Source organism: Parasteatoda tepidariorum, chromosome 3, assembly GCF_982258835.1.
Source record: "Parasteatoda tepidariorum strain Cologne lab strain chromosome 3, Ptep-v5.0, whole genome shotgun sequence".
Taxonomy (NCBI): Eukaryota; Metazoa; Arthropoda; class Arachnida; order Araneae; family Theridiidae; genus Parasteatoda; species Parasteatoda tepidariorum.
The window spans coordinates 37571838-37592783 of record NC_141757.1 but is presented as its reverse complement, the minus strand read 5'-3'; the positions used below and the strand labels follow the sequence as shown (position 1 = coordinate 37592783).

General features: G+C 30.9%; 1 protein-coding gene across 1 annotated transcript in view; it reads left to right on the top strand.

The window, feature by feature from the left end:
- LOC122269658 (nose resistant to fluoxetine protein 6-like) overlaps positions 1-20225 on the top strand; it is an 83572-nt gene extending 63347 nt beyond the window's left edge. Inside the window, exons 11-16 of the mRNA XM_087159101.1 lie at positions 1372-1451; positions 3564-3686; positions 4705-4822; positions 7064-7256; positions 14747-14889; positions 18406-20225. Of these exons, the coding sequence (XP_087015227.1) occupies positions 1372-1451; positions 3564-3686; positions 4705-4822; positions 7064-7256; positions 14747-14889; positions 18406-18582 (834 nt within the window). The 3' untranslated portion in view covers positions 18583-20225. The remainder of the gene's footprint in view (positions 1-1371; positions 1452-3563; positions 3687-4704; positions 4823-7063; positions 7257-14746; positions 14890-18405) is intronic.
- The last annotated feature ends 721 nt before the right edge of the window (positions 20226-20946 follow it).

Here is a 20946-nt window from a genome sequence, read left to right as displayed (position 1 = left end):
ATTTTCACAGTTTATTCAGTTCTTGTTTTACCTAAAATACTTAATATAGCTAAAAACATATTTAGGAGTATACTTAAAATACCCAAAAAAAAATTTTATAGCTATTTTAGGTATACTCCGAGACTGCGAATTCATTTATCTTTCGAAAGTTCATTTATCTTAATAATTATAAGCAAGTCCAAAAGTCAGAATAAAGTAGTCTTTTATTTCTTTTAGTAACGCATTTGTTTTTATTCATTTCAATTATGATGTCGGGGTTCCGTCGGAAGAAACTTATTCATTTAGTATTCCGCAGCCGAGAAAAATTCGAAACCGTTGTTCTTAGATTTTTTGGGCTGTGAAACCTTAAATTTTCGAACTTTTTTGAGCAAAACCCCCAAACCTAATAAAGAAAGTTCATAAATATTTGTGAATTTGATCCGTGGTGGTTCAGGGATAGAGCGTTCGTCTGACAATGAGGTGCCCCAGGTTCGAATCACAGCCCTAGCTGGTTAGTACGAACTCTGTTCTCTGTTCACACTGACCAGAGTTCATGGGTTAGAATCACCATGCCGTCTAGCTTACCGTGAATGTATGTGGTTTTCTGCTTAAAGTAACGCATAGGCAGGTAAGTTCAATCAAAAAGTGCTCAGAGAAGGTTTGCTTGATCCCGTATATCCCTTGTCTTCTGGGTTTGGTTCAAAATTACAAGATTACGGAGTTGAGCATTGATAGTCGTAAACTAAGAATTGGGTCGGGTGTTCAAACGCTATTTATAAAAGATAAAGTAAAAGCAATTGTGAAGAAATTAATCAACGATTGGTTGTTATTTTTTAGAAAATAATTATTAATTGCAATTTTATAAATTATTTGGAAAGCATTTAATAAAAAAAGGACATCTTTAATCATGTAGTTTAATCAATACTAGTCTTAAAATTGTGTTTTAAGTCAGACAGTTTAATTTACCGGCCACGAGTGTCAGTAATGAGGTTCTTGATTTGATTTTTCTCATGCTTTACTGAAATAAATGAGCTAAAAAGTAGTTTTGGTAAAAATAAAGAATAATAAAAAAGGAGAATGGTTAGAAAATAGTTAGAGTGAGGAGAATAGTTAGAAAGAAAAATAAATATGGAGAATGGCTATCAGACTAATATAAATTAATAAAGAACTAATTGAACATAAATTTTACTGCAAGTTTTCGTAAATAATAATATTTTGAAAATCATAAGCAGTTAAATAATGTCATAATTCATGGAGCTCTTAGGAATAGAAACCACTAAAATCTAGATGCTCCTCTAATTTTTAATAAAGTCCTCTAAGTATTTCTCTAGTTTTTACTATACCTCTAACGTGGATATTTGTATACGAATATGATTGGATTATTTATTTTAGTGCTTAGGATGGACTTGGTACTTATCTACAGACACCCAAATATTTATAGTGAGTTTGTATGTCTGCGCTATCATGAGAAGGTAAGTTGTGCTGCTTACAAAGTAAATATAAGAAATTAGTTATGCTAATAACCTGAAATCTAATCTCTATGAAAGAATTTTCCTAGTTTTAACCCTTTCCACTCGAGAGGTGACTGTCAGTCACCTGTAAATTACCCACCACTTTGAATGTGAAATTTTTTTCATCTTAATGTTTAGTTACCATTTCATTCAGTGATCCTCGGATTTTATAAGGTAAGATTACAAAAATTCTTCCAAAATGTGGTGGAGTTCATTTTTTTAACAGTTGAAAGGACTACGAGTGCAAAGGGTTAAGAGAAGCAAAGAATTATGGATTTTTATTTGATTTTTGGTTTAACTGTTTACATGCCGCACTCTTATTTTGCAACAGTAGAAAAAAGAAACCTTAATGAAAAATGTGGTAGCAAGTTTGCACAAAAAGTAAATGAAAATTTCTAACGATGTTAACTGCTCCGGATAAGATAAAAAAAATTTTAAAAATAAAAACGGTTGAAAACTACAAACGACATTTTGCCAACTTACATATAACAAAGTAGAGTATTACATAATTCTTTTAATTGTTTGCAACTAGTGGTGGGTAAAAATCCTATAAATCGAACTTACAATAATCCAAAGATCATACGTTAAAGACTTCCACTTGAAAATAATTATCGGCTGTTTGGAGCAATTAGCAACTAGTTAGGTTATAAAACTTAACGTGTACAGTTCATAACAAGATATGTAATTTTATATTATTGATACATACTGCTGGATAGGAATTTCAAGCTTCTAAAACTATAAGTGATTAAATTGAAAAATTTGAGTTACCTGTCTTTAATATCTCAAAGATGATATATGTTCCAGAAATGGAGCATTCGTATTTAAATGGTTTATAAAATAACTTAAAAGAAGGCTGATCATAAAAACAATCGAAACTTATTTATGAAAAGTAAGAATATTATACTGTATGATAAAGTCCAATTTATGTGGACAATTTTTAAATCATAAATACTAATTTTACATTGGTACATTCTTTTCCTAATAGATTGACAAATTAATGCTTTTTTCCCCTTCTCGCACTGGTAAAGTACAAACTGTTTCAGTTAAAAATTCGAAATACATCTTAAGCATTTTTGTAAATTTGAAAAAGACTTTTATAGAATAAAATTTATATCATGATTAAAATTCAACAATCAAACAAGACAATAAGTCAGAAAAATGCATTTTATATACATCACATTATTTACTCCTTTCACTTTAGTATATAAAACACACTATTATTTATTTATTCATTTCTGTTTAACTCACTGAAAGAGGAAAAAAGATTAAAATCTGCCATTGAAATACACACATTTCAAGAAACTTGACTCAGTTAAAAAAAATAAAATTGTCTTACTTATTTTAGCTATAACTTTAAAAATATTCAATAAAATTTTAAATGTTTTTTACCTAGTTGCAGCTTATATCTGAGTGTCAGCCCTGTGAGGAGCTCTAGCTCATTCATATGATTGAAGTTGAGAGTTGCCGAAGCAAAAATGGGAGGGGAAAATAATAGCTTACACTCTTTATGTATCGGAGAAAATATACTTAATTATAATACAATTAAATCCAGCCAATCCCCTTGGGTAAAACCCCAAGCTTCGCAAGTGCATAGAGTGGTGTATTGCCAGAGATGAGATGGGCAAATAATAATAACTGACTGTATGATACAGTTTAATCGGAGTGCCTATCGCAAGGGGATATCTGCTCCTTCATCTAAGTTAATAAATTTAAAAACGGAGGACGTAACATATGCTAAGTTTCAATTGCAAATGATTTAAATATGCTATAAGATAAAAATATAAAGATGTTTTAAAATTATAGTGGTATTTAAGAAATTAAAAAAAAAAATTTAGACTCTTTACGCTCATTTTGGTAGGGGTAAATTTTGCATGGGTAAAAGGACATTATTTCTAAATGTTTCAAGCGTAATCTTTCAAGTTTTGTCACATTAAGCCTACCAAAACATTTGTCACGAAGAAATATTGTTCACATAGAGTTTTGTCCATATTTTTATCCAAATCCTGTAGATTTTACTTCAATTGTTAAAGTGCATAGTTGATTATTATTATTATTTTTTTAAAATTAATGTAGAAGGCCGGGAAGAGGATTCTTATTAGTTGGATTGATAATCATCATGAGCGTTTTGCTATCAGCATGTTCTCAATTTTATTACAAGCTTCCACCAACTTTTCTTCTATCATATTTGAATCTCGAGTAAGTCATTTAGTGTTAAACTTTTTTGAAATAATTAACTTCATAAGTTTCCTTATAAAAAACTAGTCAATAAGAAGTTCATATTAAATTTAATTCTCCTAATTTTCGAATAAATGAAAGGAAATTAATTTTTATTTTACTAAATATAGAACTCGTTTAAACTGCTAGGGCAGGAGTTACTAAACTTTTGGGTATGCAGACATGCCAACTGCTCCGGACACGCCAAAATAATTTAAAAAACGGTAAATAACTACAAATAATTTTTTTCACATAATTAACTATTTTTGCTTGCTTTTTAAAAGGTATATAGCATCATACCCTCCAACTTATGAGGATTTTGAAAATAATTCTTTCTAGTGGTAGCGAACCAAAGTAGTAATTTTTAAAGCAAATGGATCTCTCATAAAACTTTTATCAGAACTTAAGAATCTAGCCATATGGCCGGTTTTTTTATAAGTAATAGTGGACTAGTTACGCTAAAATAAATTTTTTTTAAATATTAAGACATTAATTTTGCTACCGTCAGAAAAGATTTCTGAAACTACGGAAATTCCGTAGCAGTTGGAGGGTATGTAGCATGACAGAAGTATTATAAAGTGGTGAATTATATAAGCCTACGAATTATTTAGAAATAGTGGTGGATAAAAATCTACTAAATTGTATTTATTAAACCAAGAATAACAATTGATAAACTACCACTTTAAAATATATATTTGCAGTCCGGAGCAAGTTGGCTTCTCTGGGTATGTTTACTTAGACAATCAAGATATTTGCTTAAAAATTTCTGTTTTATTTCATTACTGTTCTAGAAAAAGTATATTTTCCAAATTGTCATTTTATATAGCTATAAAATTTATTATGCTATTGACCTACGCATTATGCGTATAAGTTGTCTTATTTTTTACTCAAACTCGAGGCACAGGACTAATCAAATAGGTGTTTGACTTCAATATTTTGTAGTTTGTTTTGTTGTAGGTATTTTTTTTAATTCTTAAAAAAGTTTTTTTTTTCTTTACAGTGATTGGTTTTATTATGCTGTCAAAGGATACACACCAATTCATTTTCACCTTCCTGTTTGTGCTGTTGGATTAATTGTTGGTTACATCTTGGCGACTAAAAGAGGCCATATACCAGAAGTATTATCTTGTTTGTTTTACAATTGTTTTCAGTGTACCAAAAAACATTTTACTTTTATTCCTGACTGTACTGTCGTTTTAGTTCATAAAGGTTGTAAGTGGATATAAAAGGAAATATTTTGTCAACGCCTTTTTTAGACCAATTTCTTTAAAGTTTCGGTTGTGTATTAGAGGCTGGATTATGATTATTGCTGCGTGTACTTTGCTAATTATGATTTTTATATGATCATTCCAGGTTAATCTACCGTTTATCATATGATCAAGATAAGTTACCTTTCTTACTATTGGTGTCTTGATATTAAACATTTTAAGGATATATTTGGGATACATTTTTATTCTCCTGTGGATATATTTTAACTGTTGCTACTTGAACATCTTGTATACGTTTTGGGAGCCCTCTTTTCCTCAAGGAAGCTACTGGAGTTATCTGATGTGCAACACGAAACTTATTGTGTTCTTAAAATGGGGCTTAGGCCGATACATGATATTTGCCGAGAATCTTATCGGGTTCATTGGGATCAGCAATATCGAACGTTGTTGGAGGTCTTATAGCAACAATGACGTAAGGACCATCTCTTTTTGGAATGAATTTACTAGTTTTCTTTAGATGACCCTTGCTTACCGGGTGGAGGCTAACCCAAACTTTGTCTCCACGGTTGAATATAGGATTTTCTCGGTGACTCATATCAGCATATTTCTTTTGTTTATCCTGATTTTTTCCAACTCTCTCCTGAACTTGGTGTATAGTTCTGGTTTCAAATAAGGAGTTATTTCCGGAACGAAATTATCATTCTAAATAACTGCTTTTATGTCGTGTTTAACATCATCAAGTGTTCGTAATTCTCGTGCAAATTGGAAAAAGGTGGCGGATTGTCCTGTCTATTCACATTTGGCAGTGTCTAAGGAAAACCTTATGAATGGCAACTTTTCTTTCCATGATTGATGGTCATTACCAAGCAGTATGGTCAAACGAGTTTTTAATTCTCTGTTCTTTCTTTCAACTGGGTTAGACTGAGGATGATAGACAGGCGTTAGACATTGGTCAATATTTAGGATATAGCATAGCTGTTGCATGACAGCACTTGTAAACTGAACACCGTTGTCACTTATTATTTTTCTGGGTAACCCAAATTGAAGTAAGACTTCTTCCATGAGAGTTGTGGCAAACTCTCTGGCTGTTGCTTCCCTTAACGCAAATAGTTCTGTGCACTTTGTAGCACAGTCCTGGACAATAAAAATCCATTTCTCACCAGTTGGTGTTTCCGGAAGAGGACCGAAAAGGTTAATTGACAGGGTCTCAAAGCGTTGAGCGTATATAAGAGTTTGAAGTAACCCTGAAGACTTTTGATTAGATGGTTCATAGCGACAGCACTCAACACAGCTTTTAACATAGTCTGCTATATATTTTCTCATTCCAACCCAGTAGTATCTTTTTGCGATATGATGAAATGTTCCTTCAGATCCAAAGTGACCTGATATTGGCGAATCATGATATTCCTTCAGGATTTCTGTTTTTCTTTGTAGGGGTATGACGAGTTGCGCCTCTTCTTCATCTGAATCTGGCGAGTACCGGTATAGCAGTCCTTTGTTCATGATATAACCACGACCAGTTCAGGTGGCGAAGTCTATTAGTTTCTCGGGATTCTCTAAAGCTTCAATGATCTTTCGAAGTTTATCATCTTCCAGCTTTGATTGACGTAATTCAGCAGGAGTAGTAGTGGGAATTTCAATTGATACAGCACAGATTTGGCAGGTCCAAAATGATATTGCAAGGGAGCTAAAAACCGGAGTGTCGTTCCCGGGCGTCATAAACTGGACTGAAACTGCTCCGCTTTCTGCAAAAGTTTTATTGAATAAGGATTATAACGTTCACTTTTTAGAAAAGTAACCACATGAATAATAGAGATGCATTTTATATGATATTTCAAATTTTTGATAAGTAGTGGTGGAAAAAATGACTTACAATATTAAGCTAAAAATAACTGAAATTTCGTTTCCGCTAGAAAATACTCTTTTACAAAACATAGCAAGTTGGCATCTCCAATCCCGATTATACCCCTGTTTTAGGTATAACGTTGGAGTAAATATGCGCAAAAATAATCAGTTTCTAACTAATAATAATTTAAATTCCTTTAACACTTACAAATGCAAATAGTTTCATTAAATTATATATCAGGAATTTTAACTCTTTATGATATTGTTCATTATAACTGCAGACTAACTTAAACTTTTTATTAACAGCATATTAATGCCATAGGCTGGTTTCTATCATTTATGACATTCTTTACAATAATGACTTTGACTTACAAGTGGAACCAAGGAGCGCACGCTCACCCAGGCGTCTTTGTCTCAACTTTATATGGCTCCACTCACAGACTGGCTTGGGGTCTGTGTTTAGCGTTTATAACATTATCGTGTACTTGGGGTCAAGGCGGTAAGTTCACATTTTGCAGTTTGAGAAAAAAATTGCGATATTTTTAATGCGTTTTGTAAGAAGCTTCCATCCATGGTTCAAACTATTTATATCTGATATATCTGATCAAACTATTATCTATGATACTGAAATATATTTATGAACCACACTTTTTGTACGTTACCATACCTACGAACTCTTCCGGATTTTCCGGAAGATTTTGTTTTCATATTTAAAGTGGTAGTAAATATATACTATTTTTTTCTTTTATAAACTTAATTTTTAAATGATTTTGATCACCACTTTTCTTACAAAAATTAAGCACATATATTAATATGCGTTACTATCATGGTTGTTAACTTAAGTTTGCTCATATACAACGTATTTGTTTGCTTAAAATCGAAGTTTTAATTCCATTTTAATACCACTGGGAAAAATAATAATGGAAGGGATTAAAAGTTGGCAGGTATGCATTACAACTTTTGCAATGTTTAAACAGTAACTATAATCCATCATCTTATGGTATTTCTACACTTTCCATTTAAAAACGTGTACTATAAATTCATTTAATTTTTTTAAATACAAAAATAAATTTAAAATTCGCACATACATCCATTAATTTCTTATATTTCGTTACCATTTCTAAGTAGACGTCAAAAGTCACCACTATAAAACCCAAAAATTTTCTACCACTTTAGCTTCAAAAAGACTTTTTAAGATGACAATGCTAGCCAATCACGAGATGATCTACCATATTGAGAGCATCAAGCAGATCCCGATCAGCATAGAGAAATACCACGGCGGCCGCTGCAGTGTTTTCGATGTCAGAGTTTCGGCCACACCCAACGTTCCTGCTCCTCCAGCCCAAGATGCATGAAATGTGCCGAAGGGCACTATTCATTCCAGTGCAGAAAGAGCCGAGACTCCCCAGCTAAATGCTGCAACTGCATGCAAAACCACACCTCAAATTTCACTGGGTGCGAGGCCCGTCCCAGTCGAAAGAGAAAAACGACCAAGGACACGACTACTTCTACAGCCCACAGACTTGTTAGCCTCATCAGTGAACTTAAAGACTTGCTGAAGGACCAAGACGTACTGCATCTTCTCACAACTTTAATCCAGGGGAATTCCCCATACAACTGATGTACTACTGAATCAACTCATGCCTCACCTCATCATGGACTTATTATCTGATCCTAACTTAGAACTATGAACTGTATATGTATATGAACTGTATATGACGATATCTGGACTAAATGCCAAAACAGTATAGATGAATCGGTTAGAAGCGCTTCGCGCTTAACACCGAGATTCCACTCATATCAATCAATCAATCTTTTTAAGATGACTTGTTTTGAGATCGTATATTTGCGAAATAAATGCTAACAGTGGAGCTTTTGTGATAGCACTCGTAAACGTTTCCGAAAAACAGTAATGTCTTTTTAAAAGAAAGCTGTATCAAAATAGGCTGATAATTGTTTGTTTTTTTTTAAATTTTTTTTTTACAGAATTACCAGTAGTATTCTGATATAAATAAATATTAGCAATGAATATAAATGTTTTTCGAAAAATAGTTTTTTTTTTAAAAGAAAGCTATGTTAAAATGGCTAATAATTGCTTGCTTTTTTTCGGAATTATCAATAGTATTAGTGATTTGCAAATTGATTCATTAAAATGAGCGGTTTTATGAATCGATTGTTTGATTATTTTTTTTAAATTATCAATAGTATTTGTGATGTGCAAATCGATTCATTAAAATGAACGGTTTTATGAATCGATTCTTTTTTTTAAAATGGTCGCTATAATGGAAGAGTCGTTATAAGAGCAGGTCGTACATATTAGTTCAGACTGTTTTAGTGTCTGAATTAGTTGATCTAGGTCAGCGGTTCCCAATATTTTTCGGCCACGAACTCGAAATAATTAACCTTCTTTCGGCGGAACCCCCGACATTATAAATAAAGTTTTTTAAGGTAATAGTGAACGTTATAGACTATTTTTTTTTAAATATTTAACTAGAAGAAGGAAGAATTTTCATCGTTTAATATCCGAAAGTTAAATTCCCAGCTCTTGTGCTATATTTTGTCTAATTAAGAATTCTTTGTTAGTGTTTACGTTGAAAATAAATAATTTTTGAAATAAATAAGTTAAAATAAACCGAATTATGGTTTACTTCGAAATGAAAATTTAGAAAAACTGCTACGAACGTTGAAAATGGTTATTAAGGGGACACTTCAGTTTCAAAATAATTTTTTTTAAATATCAACCGATTTTAATGAAATTTTCACAGATTTTCTATTATGTAAGTAGGATGATATTTTCCAATTTTGAAGCAAAAATATTAATTAGTTCAAGATATATGAATAATTTTGTAATTTAATTACCCGATAAATATCAAAACTTCGAAATGTAACACGCGCACCAGTTTTCAACATATTTGTTCGAAACTTAACTCTAGTACAGTTTATATACATATAAATAAAATTGGATGTAATTGGACAAGTAAATATTTAATTCTTAGCAAATAAAAATAAAAATGAAAAGACCTTAAAAAAATTTTAAATTTCAAATTTTAAAAAAGTTTTTAAAGAAGTTTTAAAAACTTTTTAACTAAAATACAATATTCTATCACATCCATTTTTATTCGGCACATTTCACTGATAATTTTTAAAAAAGAATGAACAAGATTTGATAAAAATTCATGCGCAAGGAACATTTTGAAGTCTGAAAATTATCGTAAAACACATCATAGAGAAAAACAGATTTTAAAGATTAAAATGAATTTTGAAGAATTTAGTGAGATATATATGAATTTTAGAAGCATAGAATGGAAATAAAAACTGTTTTAAAGAGGTATGCAAAGATTTATTTAAATTTTGTGTTAATTATATAAAAAATGTGTCAATAGAAATAATGTACATAACATAAAATTTGTGCCTCATAATGCACAAATTCAGTCTTCAAAACATATCTTTTCACCCAACTCAATAAAAATTTTATGAAACAATTATTAGGTAAATCTCTAATTATAAAACAAAAATATTTAATGAATGCAATTATATTATTATTATTATACAGTCTTCTATGCTCGATAATTATAAAAGACATCAAAGCATCGCAGTAACAAAACATCAACTCTGTTATCATATATTTCTTCATATCATAATTTTTAGATGTGTATAGTTACTTTAGTGTTCAAAAATAATAAACAAGCTTTTTTAAAAATTGAACAAAAAATTTGTGGAATTTTCGTCAGAAAATTCTCGAGCAATGATTAATTAAATGAAAGTTTTTCCTAAACTTGGCAAATCAGCATAATACATATATTTCAAAATAAACAAAAAATCTGTTTTCAAATATTACAAGTTACTACTTGAGACTCATGTTACTTGTGAAAATTATTTTTATAACATGAAATAACACATAAATAATATTATAAAATGTGTTAAAAAGCATAAATTATGATACAGTCCACATTTTTCATTATGTATGCAAAATGTCAAAATGCACCAGCCTTATAAGTAGATTTTGTGTTTTTTTTCTGCGTTTGCTTAAATTTTTTTTCTCGACAATGATTTTTATATGTTTGCGAAGATTTTCTCTTTCTTTGAGATGCCCTTTTATTGTCACGAACCTTAGCATTCTTCAAAACCACAGGACTTAATTTTCCATTACGAATCGCCAAAGTTTTCTCACACCCAAAATTGTATTCACTTATAGCTAGTGAAACAGCATAATCAAGTCTTTTTCTCGAAACGAAAACCTCCTTGGGACACTTGCTCCATATTACACTATGGAGGCTCTCGTTTGCGTTTTGTGTCTTTGCCGACACGCAACGACTCAAAAGATCGGTTGATGCAAGACGCTGATAAACGGGGAGGATTTTCTCTACCACCTCTTCTGATAATTTAGTTTTCATTAATTTATGGCTTTGTGGTTTTACGGCTTGAGCTAAAGCCCTTTGGAAGAAACACCACGAGTCATCCCCTTTGGGGCACTTATTATGTTGGGGCTTTCGATCAGTGGACATACAGTGATATAAGGATGCAAACACTGCAGTCTTCATGGAATCGATGTTTGGTATATTTTCTTTGATAGCCTTACGATAATAATTTTGTAGTTTTTTAATCGTTTGTTCAGTTAGGCTACCAAGCTTTCGACCACCGAGTGTTACGCCTTTTATACTCCACTCCTTAACTTTATTTTTCAAACCAGTGCCTAACCTTTTTGAAACATGGTTGAGGCACTCCTCTTTCTCAATAATGCAATCAGGACCATAAACTTTAGCTTCATTTAGAGAAGTAAATGTCTTAGAATCTCCATCGCTCAGCATTGTTGAGTAGCGCATTCCACTGAAGCTCACAGAGCGCTTCCAAATTGCCATAGCTGCGGCAACCTCCATGTTTCCTGAAGGTCCCTCAAAATTTTTTTGGCACAAAGATTTGTGGCCTTCATACCAAATCGAGTACTCTGGACTCTCTGCTCCTAAATCTCGAGCTGCGGTTACACAGTCTGCACAATATTTTGACAATATCTCGTAGTCCAAGACTAAATTAGTCAACGAGTCTATCGCAATGCCAATGCCATAGTTGGAGGTATGGCCTCGCTTGTGCCAGGTGCCATCATAAGTAACTGTTATGTCCCGCACTGCTACATTATCGATCGTTATATTGGTATCAGAACTCATGTGAGCTTTTCGCACTGTTTCTTGTGATAAATTCAACACAGTCTTTTTGAAATGTTCATTTTCTTTGCTTAATTCCTTGAGGCATTTAGAAAAAGTGGCAGAGTTCATATTGGCAACACCCATGTTCATGGAAAATGCTTCCATTGAAGCGTGACCCTTACCAAAGTAAAGAAATGACTTTACCATTTGACGGTTTACATCAAACTTTCTGCTGTATGGTTTTCGATGGCTTGAAAATGAAGAACCAAAACTTCTGGAGCAGGACTTACAATATACTTCTAATTTGACAGCATATCCAAAAGAGTCAAGAGAACGAACATCCAGACAACCTGTCCCACATTCATCACAAGAAAGATTACGAAGTAATGGTGCAAAAGAAGATTTACTGATGATTATATAATCATTACTTGAACCTTGGGAAGTACTCTCATGTTGGGAATCAGATGAACAGACGTTTACTGAGGATGAAGAGACACTATTTTCATTTTCACTTGTGGTTTCAGCTATCTGATTGTTTGTTTCAGATAAATCTGAAACTGGAACCGATGAAGATTTAGCTTTGAAAGCCTCACTTCTTGCTTTATCAGCTTTAGTTCGCCTCCTTTTCGGCTTTCTCCAACGAGAACTAATGCTATGCATTGTTCAGGAAATAAACAAATATAATTAAAATTATATAAAAAGATGGTAATTCTATGTTTATCAGAATATTTAAAAAGAATATAGAGTATTAGTTCTGAAAAGAACTGTTGTTTTATGTTTGTAAAGGTTCTAAATAGAATGTAAGCAAAACAACGTTGTAAACAAAAGTCGATTGTCAGTCAAAGTTGAAGTTAAATAATTATTGCCAGGTTCAAATTCAATACAAATGTAAAAAATATGAGGCTTACTAAGTAGCACCAAGCATTTACACACAAGAATCGAACCCTTCTCTTGTAGAATGATCGTGCAGACGATATTTACATTTTTGACAGGTACTGAAGTGGGCGTGGCACCATGTTTACAAGCATTCAAATGCTTATAACTTTGCAAAAAATGATTATTTTTCAAAATTTTTTTTTAAATTGAAGCCTGGTGCATATATTATTTTTTAGGATCAAAATTGAAAAATCGATTATTTGGTCGATTTTTGAGTTTTTCATCGTGAAGTGTCCCCTTAAGGAAACATATGTCTTTATGAAAGAAGATAATTATTTTGATCGGAAAAGCGTGATGAGGAATACTAATACAATATTTTATGAATGCCTGTCCTTTTCATAATTAATTCATTATATTGTTATTAGAAATATTATATTTTCTTTTAAAAAAGGACATTTCTATTTTATTGGCATTTTCTCAGAATTAATTTCATAAAGGCAACCGAAATGTTAAATTAATTATAGATTGTATCTAAATATAATCTGAGGTTTTGAAACTCATCACTGGCTATAAAAAATACTAACTCGTGGAACCCCTGTAACTCTTCTCTTTCTCCCTTTCAACTCATTTTCATCCAATCAGAGATTTGCATTCATATTTCAGTTTATTACCCAATCAGCGCAACGGTTTCGTTTTCTATAGCTCTCGCTTGTTTTCTTGGCATAGTATAAACGATAACATAAAACGTTGCTTTGCTTCACTTTTTCTGAAATTTATAAATTGAAAGTTAACCTTACTTATGAAAAAATACGTTCTTTAATACTAAAGTACTGAAAAGTAATATCTGGGCTTTACAGTTTTAATTTCTTTTTATTTGGAAGGAAGAACCGAAACTGTAGAAGACAGCTTTTCAGTTGTTGTTGCCATTTTCAAATTGCTGTTTATCAATAGAGTTAATTAATTTCGTAAATGAAAAGAAAAAAAATACAGTAATGCACACTTTTCACTGCATCAGAATGCAGTACGTATTGCATTAATAACATTTTCAATTCCCTTCATTCTTCAAATGAGTCCGCTTTATTAATCACCTCTCGAGACCGGTGGTGCGCTAACATTGACATCTGGGCCATTCTTATTGGATGCGATTTTCCGCTTGTGAAAAATCTCATACATACGAGTACCTTATTGGCAAGTTTTTCACATGTAAATATTTTCAACCAATCAGATTGTCGTTTATATGATCATGAAGTGAGAATGGACCTGTGTCTATTCGACTGCGTTGGAATTTTAGCATGCACCAATTGTATAAACGAAATGCTATAGAAAATGCATATGCGGATGTTTAACAAGTATAAATACTAACTCTGAATAAGCTGATACAGCGTAGAATACCAAATATTGACATAAAGAAAAAAACAAACGATTCTTTTTAAAAAACGAATTTGATGAATCGATTCACAAAAAAGAGTTGACTAAAATATCGATTCGTTTGTTTTACGCGCATCACTATATTATTCTCATATAAAAAAAATGCATACCTGCCAACTTTCACACGCCTTTTGCGCGAAATTTTATATTTTTATTTAAAGTGGTAGCAAATGTATGCTATCCTTACATTTAAAAACTTAATTTTTCATGTTTCTGTCTACCAGCATTCCTAAAAAAATAAAGCATACGCATTAATATGTAATACTAATATATGGATGTCTGCTTAAGAGTTTTCAAAATCAGAGTTTTTTTCTGTCTAAAATCTTAATTCAATTTCCATTTTTCTACCATTGGGAAAAATCAACCTCGAAAGGATTAAGAGTTGGCAGGTATGTAAATGCTAACAATGAGCCTTTTGTGATGGCACTTTCAAGTATTTTTCGAAAAATAGAACTGTTTGCTTAAAAAAAAAATGCTAGGTAAAGATGTATCTCAAGATGAAGCGATTATTACTCAAGATGTAATAATCGTTTTTACTTTTCAGGAATTATCAATAGTATTCTGAGTTGGGAAGGCTTTGTACCATTCGCAAGATTGAGCTACATGGTGTACCTCATTCATCATGGTCTAATGTATATTTATACCGGGTCCATAAGGCAGTCAATGCAGTTCGGACATCGGACTATGGTAAGATCTTGTTCAAAAAAGACCATTAAATAAACGAAATCTTTAAAAAAAAATATGATAAATAGAGTTCCTAAAATACAATATCCTCCCAAATATAGAAACTATCTATTTGGGATTCATCTAATTTTCCAATTCCTTTTACTATATGGTTAAAGTAATATCTTATATCATAAGGGTGCTACGACCTGGAAAAATCAAAATGTATTAAATCATAGCTTTCATAACTACATACTCTCCAACAATTGCTGTTATCGTTAATTTATTTTTCTCAATAGTAGTGAAAAAAAAATCAGAAACTCATGAAACAAATTGAATTTCTTATAAACCATTTGCAGTTTTCTCCACACCTTAAAAAATAAATGAGTGGTAGCTAAGATTTTTCAAGATTATTAAAAAATGCATAAATGTATTTTTTATTTGTGAATTACGAAATAATATCACAGTTATTTTTCGCACCCTTATATATTTCCACTTAAATTAAATATTTATTGATCTCTTAAAACATCTAGATATATCTCACTTTTTCTACGACTTAAAAAAAATTTCAGACCCTGGGAACCCTGTTTTACTAAATCTTAAGAAGATAGCTAAGTTTTTCCTTCTGTTGAATGCTTTGCTCTTGTACGCTGTCTCCGCTTCATTACAAAATTGCAATAACTCGAATATGATACAATTAAATGTAGTAGATGCTCTTTACACCTATTTTAACAGTTTATAATTAGTGGTAGAATAAATTCTTTTAATTCTGATTAATTAAAATTTTAATGCATTACATTTAATTGATACTACTAGAAAAATATTTTATGTATCTACAACAATTCTTTAGTTTTAGTAACTATATTTCTGAAATCAAAGTAGCAAGATCAAAAAGTTTTACTAACTGTACAAAGTAATGGAAAAACTCTATGTAAATAATCTTTCTTTTAGAAGCGAATGTTTTGTAAGATTTGGTGTGGTAAAACTGTTGGCACAATTTGAAATAAGTTTTTAGAAATAATGTCATTTTTAATCAAAATGATTTGTATTGAATAAAATGAGCATAAGAAGTTAAAAGCTTAATTTATAGCACTTTAGTGAGTTGTAATGCTATTTTTGTGTTTCGACTCGCATTTTGAAAAGTGTTAGTGCTAGGGGTAGGACAAAAATATAGAAAGACTTCTATATTAACTCTATGTAAACAATCATTCTTTTAGATGTAAATGTTGTGGAAGATTTTAAACTGTTGCAAAACTGTTGACATAGTTTGAAAGATCATGCTGTCATGCCTGGAGCTTTTAGAAGTGGGGTCCTTTTTACCTTTATAAAATTTACATCGACCAACAGAGATGCCAACTGATCCGAAGTCGACAAAATATTTTAAAAAATGGTTGAGTAGGGTAAACCAACAGTGAAGGAACACTATCCAGTGAAGGAACATTTCATATATATTGATTAAAAATAAGAATTTGAAAGTTTTTCTTTCGATTGATTGGTAACAATAGCTTACTGCCAAACAATAGGAAGTCATCTAGCAATGTTTTGGATTACCTGGTCAAATAGACTTCTCTGGAATATTTTTTGAATTTGTTATTATCTCTGAAACACCTTGCTTCTTTGAAGAAATTATAAGATGAGTGTTTGCATGTATATGTCTGAAGTGGTATTAATTGCATGTAATAGTTTTATTTCTCTCACTGTGAAAAAGAGAATTCAAAATATAGTTATTGAAGTTACGTTTTATTTTTTTAAAGCATCATAACATAATAAAGTACTGAGACAAGGGGGTGTTTATTCACTGGATCACTAAACGATGAAAAACCAGTGAAGGAACAAGTGTTACTTTACTGGATTTTTTACTAAGTTAATGAAAATAAAAGATAAACTTTAATTTCCTTGTACCTTTAGTGATGTTCCGCATCAAAAGTATGTTAAAAATACGAAAAACAACTACTAACCAGTGAGGGAACAGACATTTTCCTTTACTGGGCATAGATTTCCCAGTAAATGTAATATGCTGACACTTTAATTTTCAATTCATGATTACAAAAAAAAGTTAACATTTCCCAAGTATTTATATGTTATAATTTCAAGAATAGGCTTGTTTTCAAATATTTGTATGGCTTATAAATTCAAAAAGAGCATTAAAAAAAAACCAAAATTAAGTGTTCCTTTACTGGGTGTTCATTCACTGGTAAAAGCTGTTCCTTCACTGGGTCTTCTTACTACTTGTTATTTGAACCTCCAAAACTTTAAAACAATATTGTGTAAGTTCTAAACAATTTTTTTACATAATTTGCAATTAGTAACAAATATGTTGACACTGTCATTTAACTAAAATTACGAATTTTGAAATTAATATGATTTTTTAAAAGGCAAGCGAAGCTTAAGTGTTCCTTCACTGGTTAGTTTACCCTACTACAAACTAAAATGTGCAGATTTTCGGTTACTTTTGCCAAGTTTAAAGAGGCCAACATGGCTTTACTTCAGGGATGAAAACTGTTCTCCGTTCTACAAAAATTTTAATAAATTGATAGCGAATTAAATAGTAAAACTTGCAGAAAGAGTATAATAACGCCTACTCTTTAGAGGTTTCACCCCGATATGAGTACAATAATGTTGCATTTCATATGATAATTTGAAGCTTTTTGAACTGCTTGAATCTTTTAATAATGATGCCTGATTCACCCATATAAAATTCGAATCAATCAAAATTCAAGGAACAGGGCCCGAGCTAAGGATTTCAAATTATTAGCCTGTAAATTCGACAACTGTCAAAAGTCTTAACCAAATACGAATCTTCATTTCAATATTTTATGATTAATTTTTTCCCCATAGAAAACTGTTTTTCGGTTGTTTGTTTCTGGCGTATATTATTTACACCCAAATCTAATCGTTTATGCATCAATACCGAAAATTACTGTAATCGTATCAATCACTGTAATCGTACCAACTACTGTAATCGTACTGTAAATGTATCAACGATACAGAAAATTACTGTAATTGAATAAAAATTTCGGATTTGTTTAGAAAAATTCATTTGGACGTAATTTCGAGGATCGAGTTAAATATATTTTTTTCTTTCCAGTGCAGTGGAAAAATTATTCGTCAAAACACATTTTTATTCGCCAAATTAACGATTTTATCGCATTTGGGAAGGTAACGAAAGCTTAGGACTTGAAAGAGGAAGTTAATAACTACTTATTAGCTTTAATATTAGCAATTTTATAAAAAAAAATTTACGGGATTGCAACATTTATAGTAGAATGCTTTTTTAATTTTAGTGGTATAAAAAAAGAAAATAAGTTTTTAACTACCTACCCTAATGTAGGTTGATGCAACTTTTATAGGAGTAAAATGGATCCTACTTCTGAAAGCTTCAAGCATGATTTTTCAAACTGTGACAACAATTTTGCCATTTAATATCTTCCCAAACATTTACTGCTGAAAGAAAAATTGTTTACTTACAGTTAGTGTTTCTTTTTTTTCTCCGAATCTTGTATATCATATTTAACTATTCTTATTTTGTCTGCTTTCCAGATCTTCATATTTCTCAATAATATGTTCCTCAGCTTCCTGACAGCTTTGGTGCTAGGTTTAATCTTCGAATCGCCTTTAATGGCATTACATAAAGCATTTTCTGATGGAAAGCTGAGAAAAAAAATTATGCCGGTCAATATAGCGAATGGAACTGCTATATATATGAATGCTGTGTGAATATTGAACTCTGTGAATATGAATGACTTATTTTTAAAGACGTCTTCATTGAGAAGTGTGTGTCAGTTTTTCATTCATGCTGTCTTAAATCCATTGGTAATTTCCAAACTGTTTTAACCATTCCTATGCTGTCAATCACAAGCTGTTTAATTAATAAAAAAATTTTAAAAAGTTAAGATTAAGAAAAAAATATCCAAATTTTAATGCATAGTAATGAGCAGATATCAATTAATTGTTTTGAAACATTGCAAATATGGAATTCATAACGTTTTATATTCCACCTATGCTCCAGATCAGGTGAGGAAAATTAATTCCTTTTCTTCAGATGTATTTATTGTTAAGAATCCTGAGAGATTTTCGATAAAAAGAAGAAAAAAACAATTCTTTTTATGTCATAATTTAAGTTAATGATGCAGAGATGCCAACTTGCTCCGAACAGCAAATGCATATTTTTAAGTGGTAGTTCATCAATTCTATGCATCTGGAAAAGCAAGCAAAAGTAGTCAAATATTTCCAAAATTTACTTGGTAGTTATTTACCGTTTTTTAATTATTTTGGCGTGTCCGGAGCAGTTGGCATCTCTGATGATGTTGTAATCAATTCAGTACTAAACTTATTTATGTAAACAATAATCATACTTTTGTTTAATAAACAGGTATAACAAAACTTAAAATAGAGTATGCATAGTTTTTTAAGTTTACGAACGATTTCTAGTCATTATAAATATTTCTAATAGACAGTAGCTATTTTTTTAATTATGACTTTATACTAGAAAACTACACTACGAAATTATGCACAGAACTGAATATTAATATCGACGCAGATAATTAAGCTAAAATATTTCCGATGTTCTTTTATTTATTGATTTTTTATATATATTGAAGTAGGTTATGAAAAATAAATACTGTCACATTTGAGCTCCTAAAATATGCTCCTTCCCCTGTAGAACTTCAAGGTCATTTTTTTAAAAGTTAAAAAAAAGTATGTTTTAAGGGATTTACCTAAAATAAAAACACCCTAAAATTTTGTTTTATCATATCATTAATGTATCGCTGCTTAATTATGGACATCCACTCGTTTCATGGAGCATTGTTGCGTTTCAGAGTTATGCTTTATCAAATAGTGAAAAAATTCAATTTTCAGCATTTTTCTGCCCTGATAATCTTAGTAGAACCCATTAATTTCTTTACTTAATATTAAAACTCACAGTTAGGACAAGCTCTGATACCCAGCACTTTCCAGGGATAATGATGCTCCTAATAGATAACTTTCATTCGAACTTTCAAAAAATTTTAAATCTACATTCAACTATTTTATTTTACTTCTTGTTGGTGAATGTATCGATAGACAGGTGCAAAAGAAAAAACAATGAAAGCTAGTCCCCTTTTCAAGAAGAAAAAAAAAAAACAAAGTTGCATAATGTTATGTTATAAATCACACCCCTTCTCATTTTTGACATAGTAATGATGGATCTTCCCCTTCTAAGTAAAATTTTTTTATAAAGACTGTATAAGTAACAGAAACATATAATTAGGGAAGAATAAACACTCAGGCATTATAGCATGAAAAATAGAAAAAAATATGTTTTATTTAATAATGTATTTGTATAAAGTACTGTTAGAAATAAACAATAGAACATAAAATAATACACTTTGTTATTCATTTCTTATTATTTACTCATTTCTTCGCGTTACTTAATGACAGTCGTAAAATCAAATTTAAGGATACTAAAAAATCTACTTTTAATAGAGCTGGGGCATTTTTTTCACACAAGATTTCTTCACTTTTTTTCAGAAATGGACGACCAGTATTAAAACCTACTCGCCTTCGATTGAAATACAATGTACTTTTCCTTCATAACGCTGCTTTAAATATCAACTATTTTTTCCCGATATCAAACGCTATTAAATAAAATGTCTATCTGATTTAAATAAATCGGAGTTACTTTTATTTCAGAATATGGATCTCATAACTTCGGGTACATTTACTTCTGTTTTGTCAATTATTAAAATTAGTACTCTCCTGATTAACTTACCTAGTTGAAAATTCTTTTTAAATTCTTTTCAAATTAAGTATGTAATGCTGAATTTTATTTGTTTATTTTTAGAACAAAATCATTTCCTGTACATCTGTTCTAATTAAATGTAAAATTCTAGATCATGCTGCTTTGCTGCTGTGTTTCAAATGTTAAATATGTGAAGCAAAACTTCATTTTGTTGGTTTAGAAGTCGAACATTCTTTCCTTCCAGAAAAGCTTTATCTTTTAAAAATTTCTCAAAAAATTCACACCCTGAATTTTTCAGATGTTACATACATTATACCTACCATTAAATATTACGTTATTTAATCAAGCAGGCTTGCACT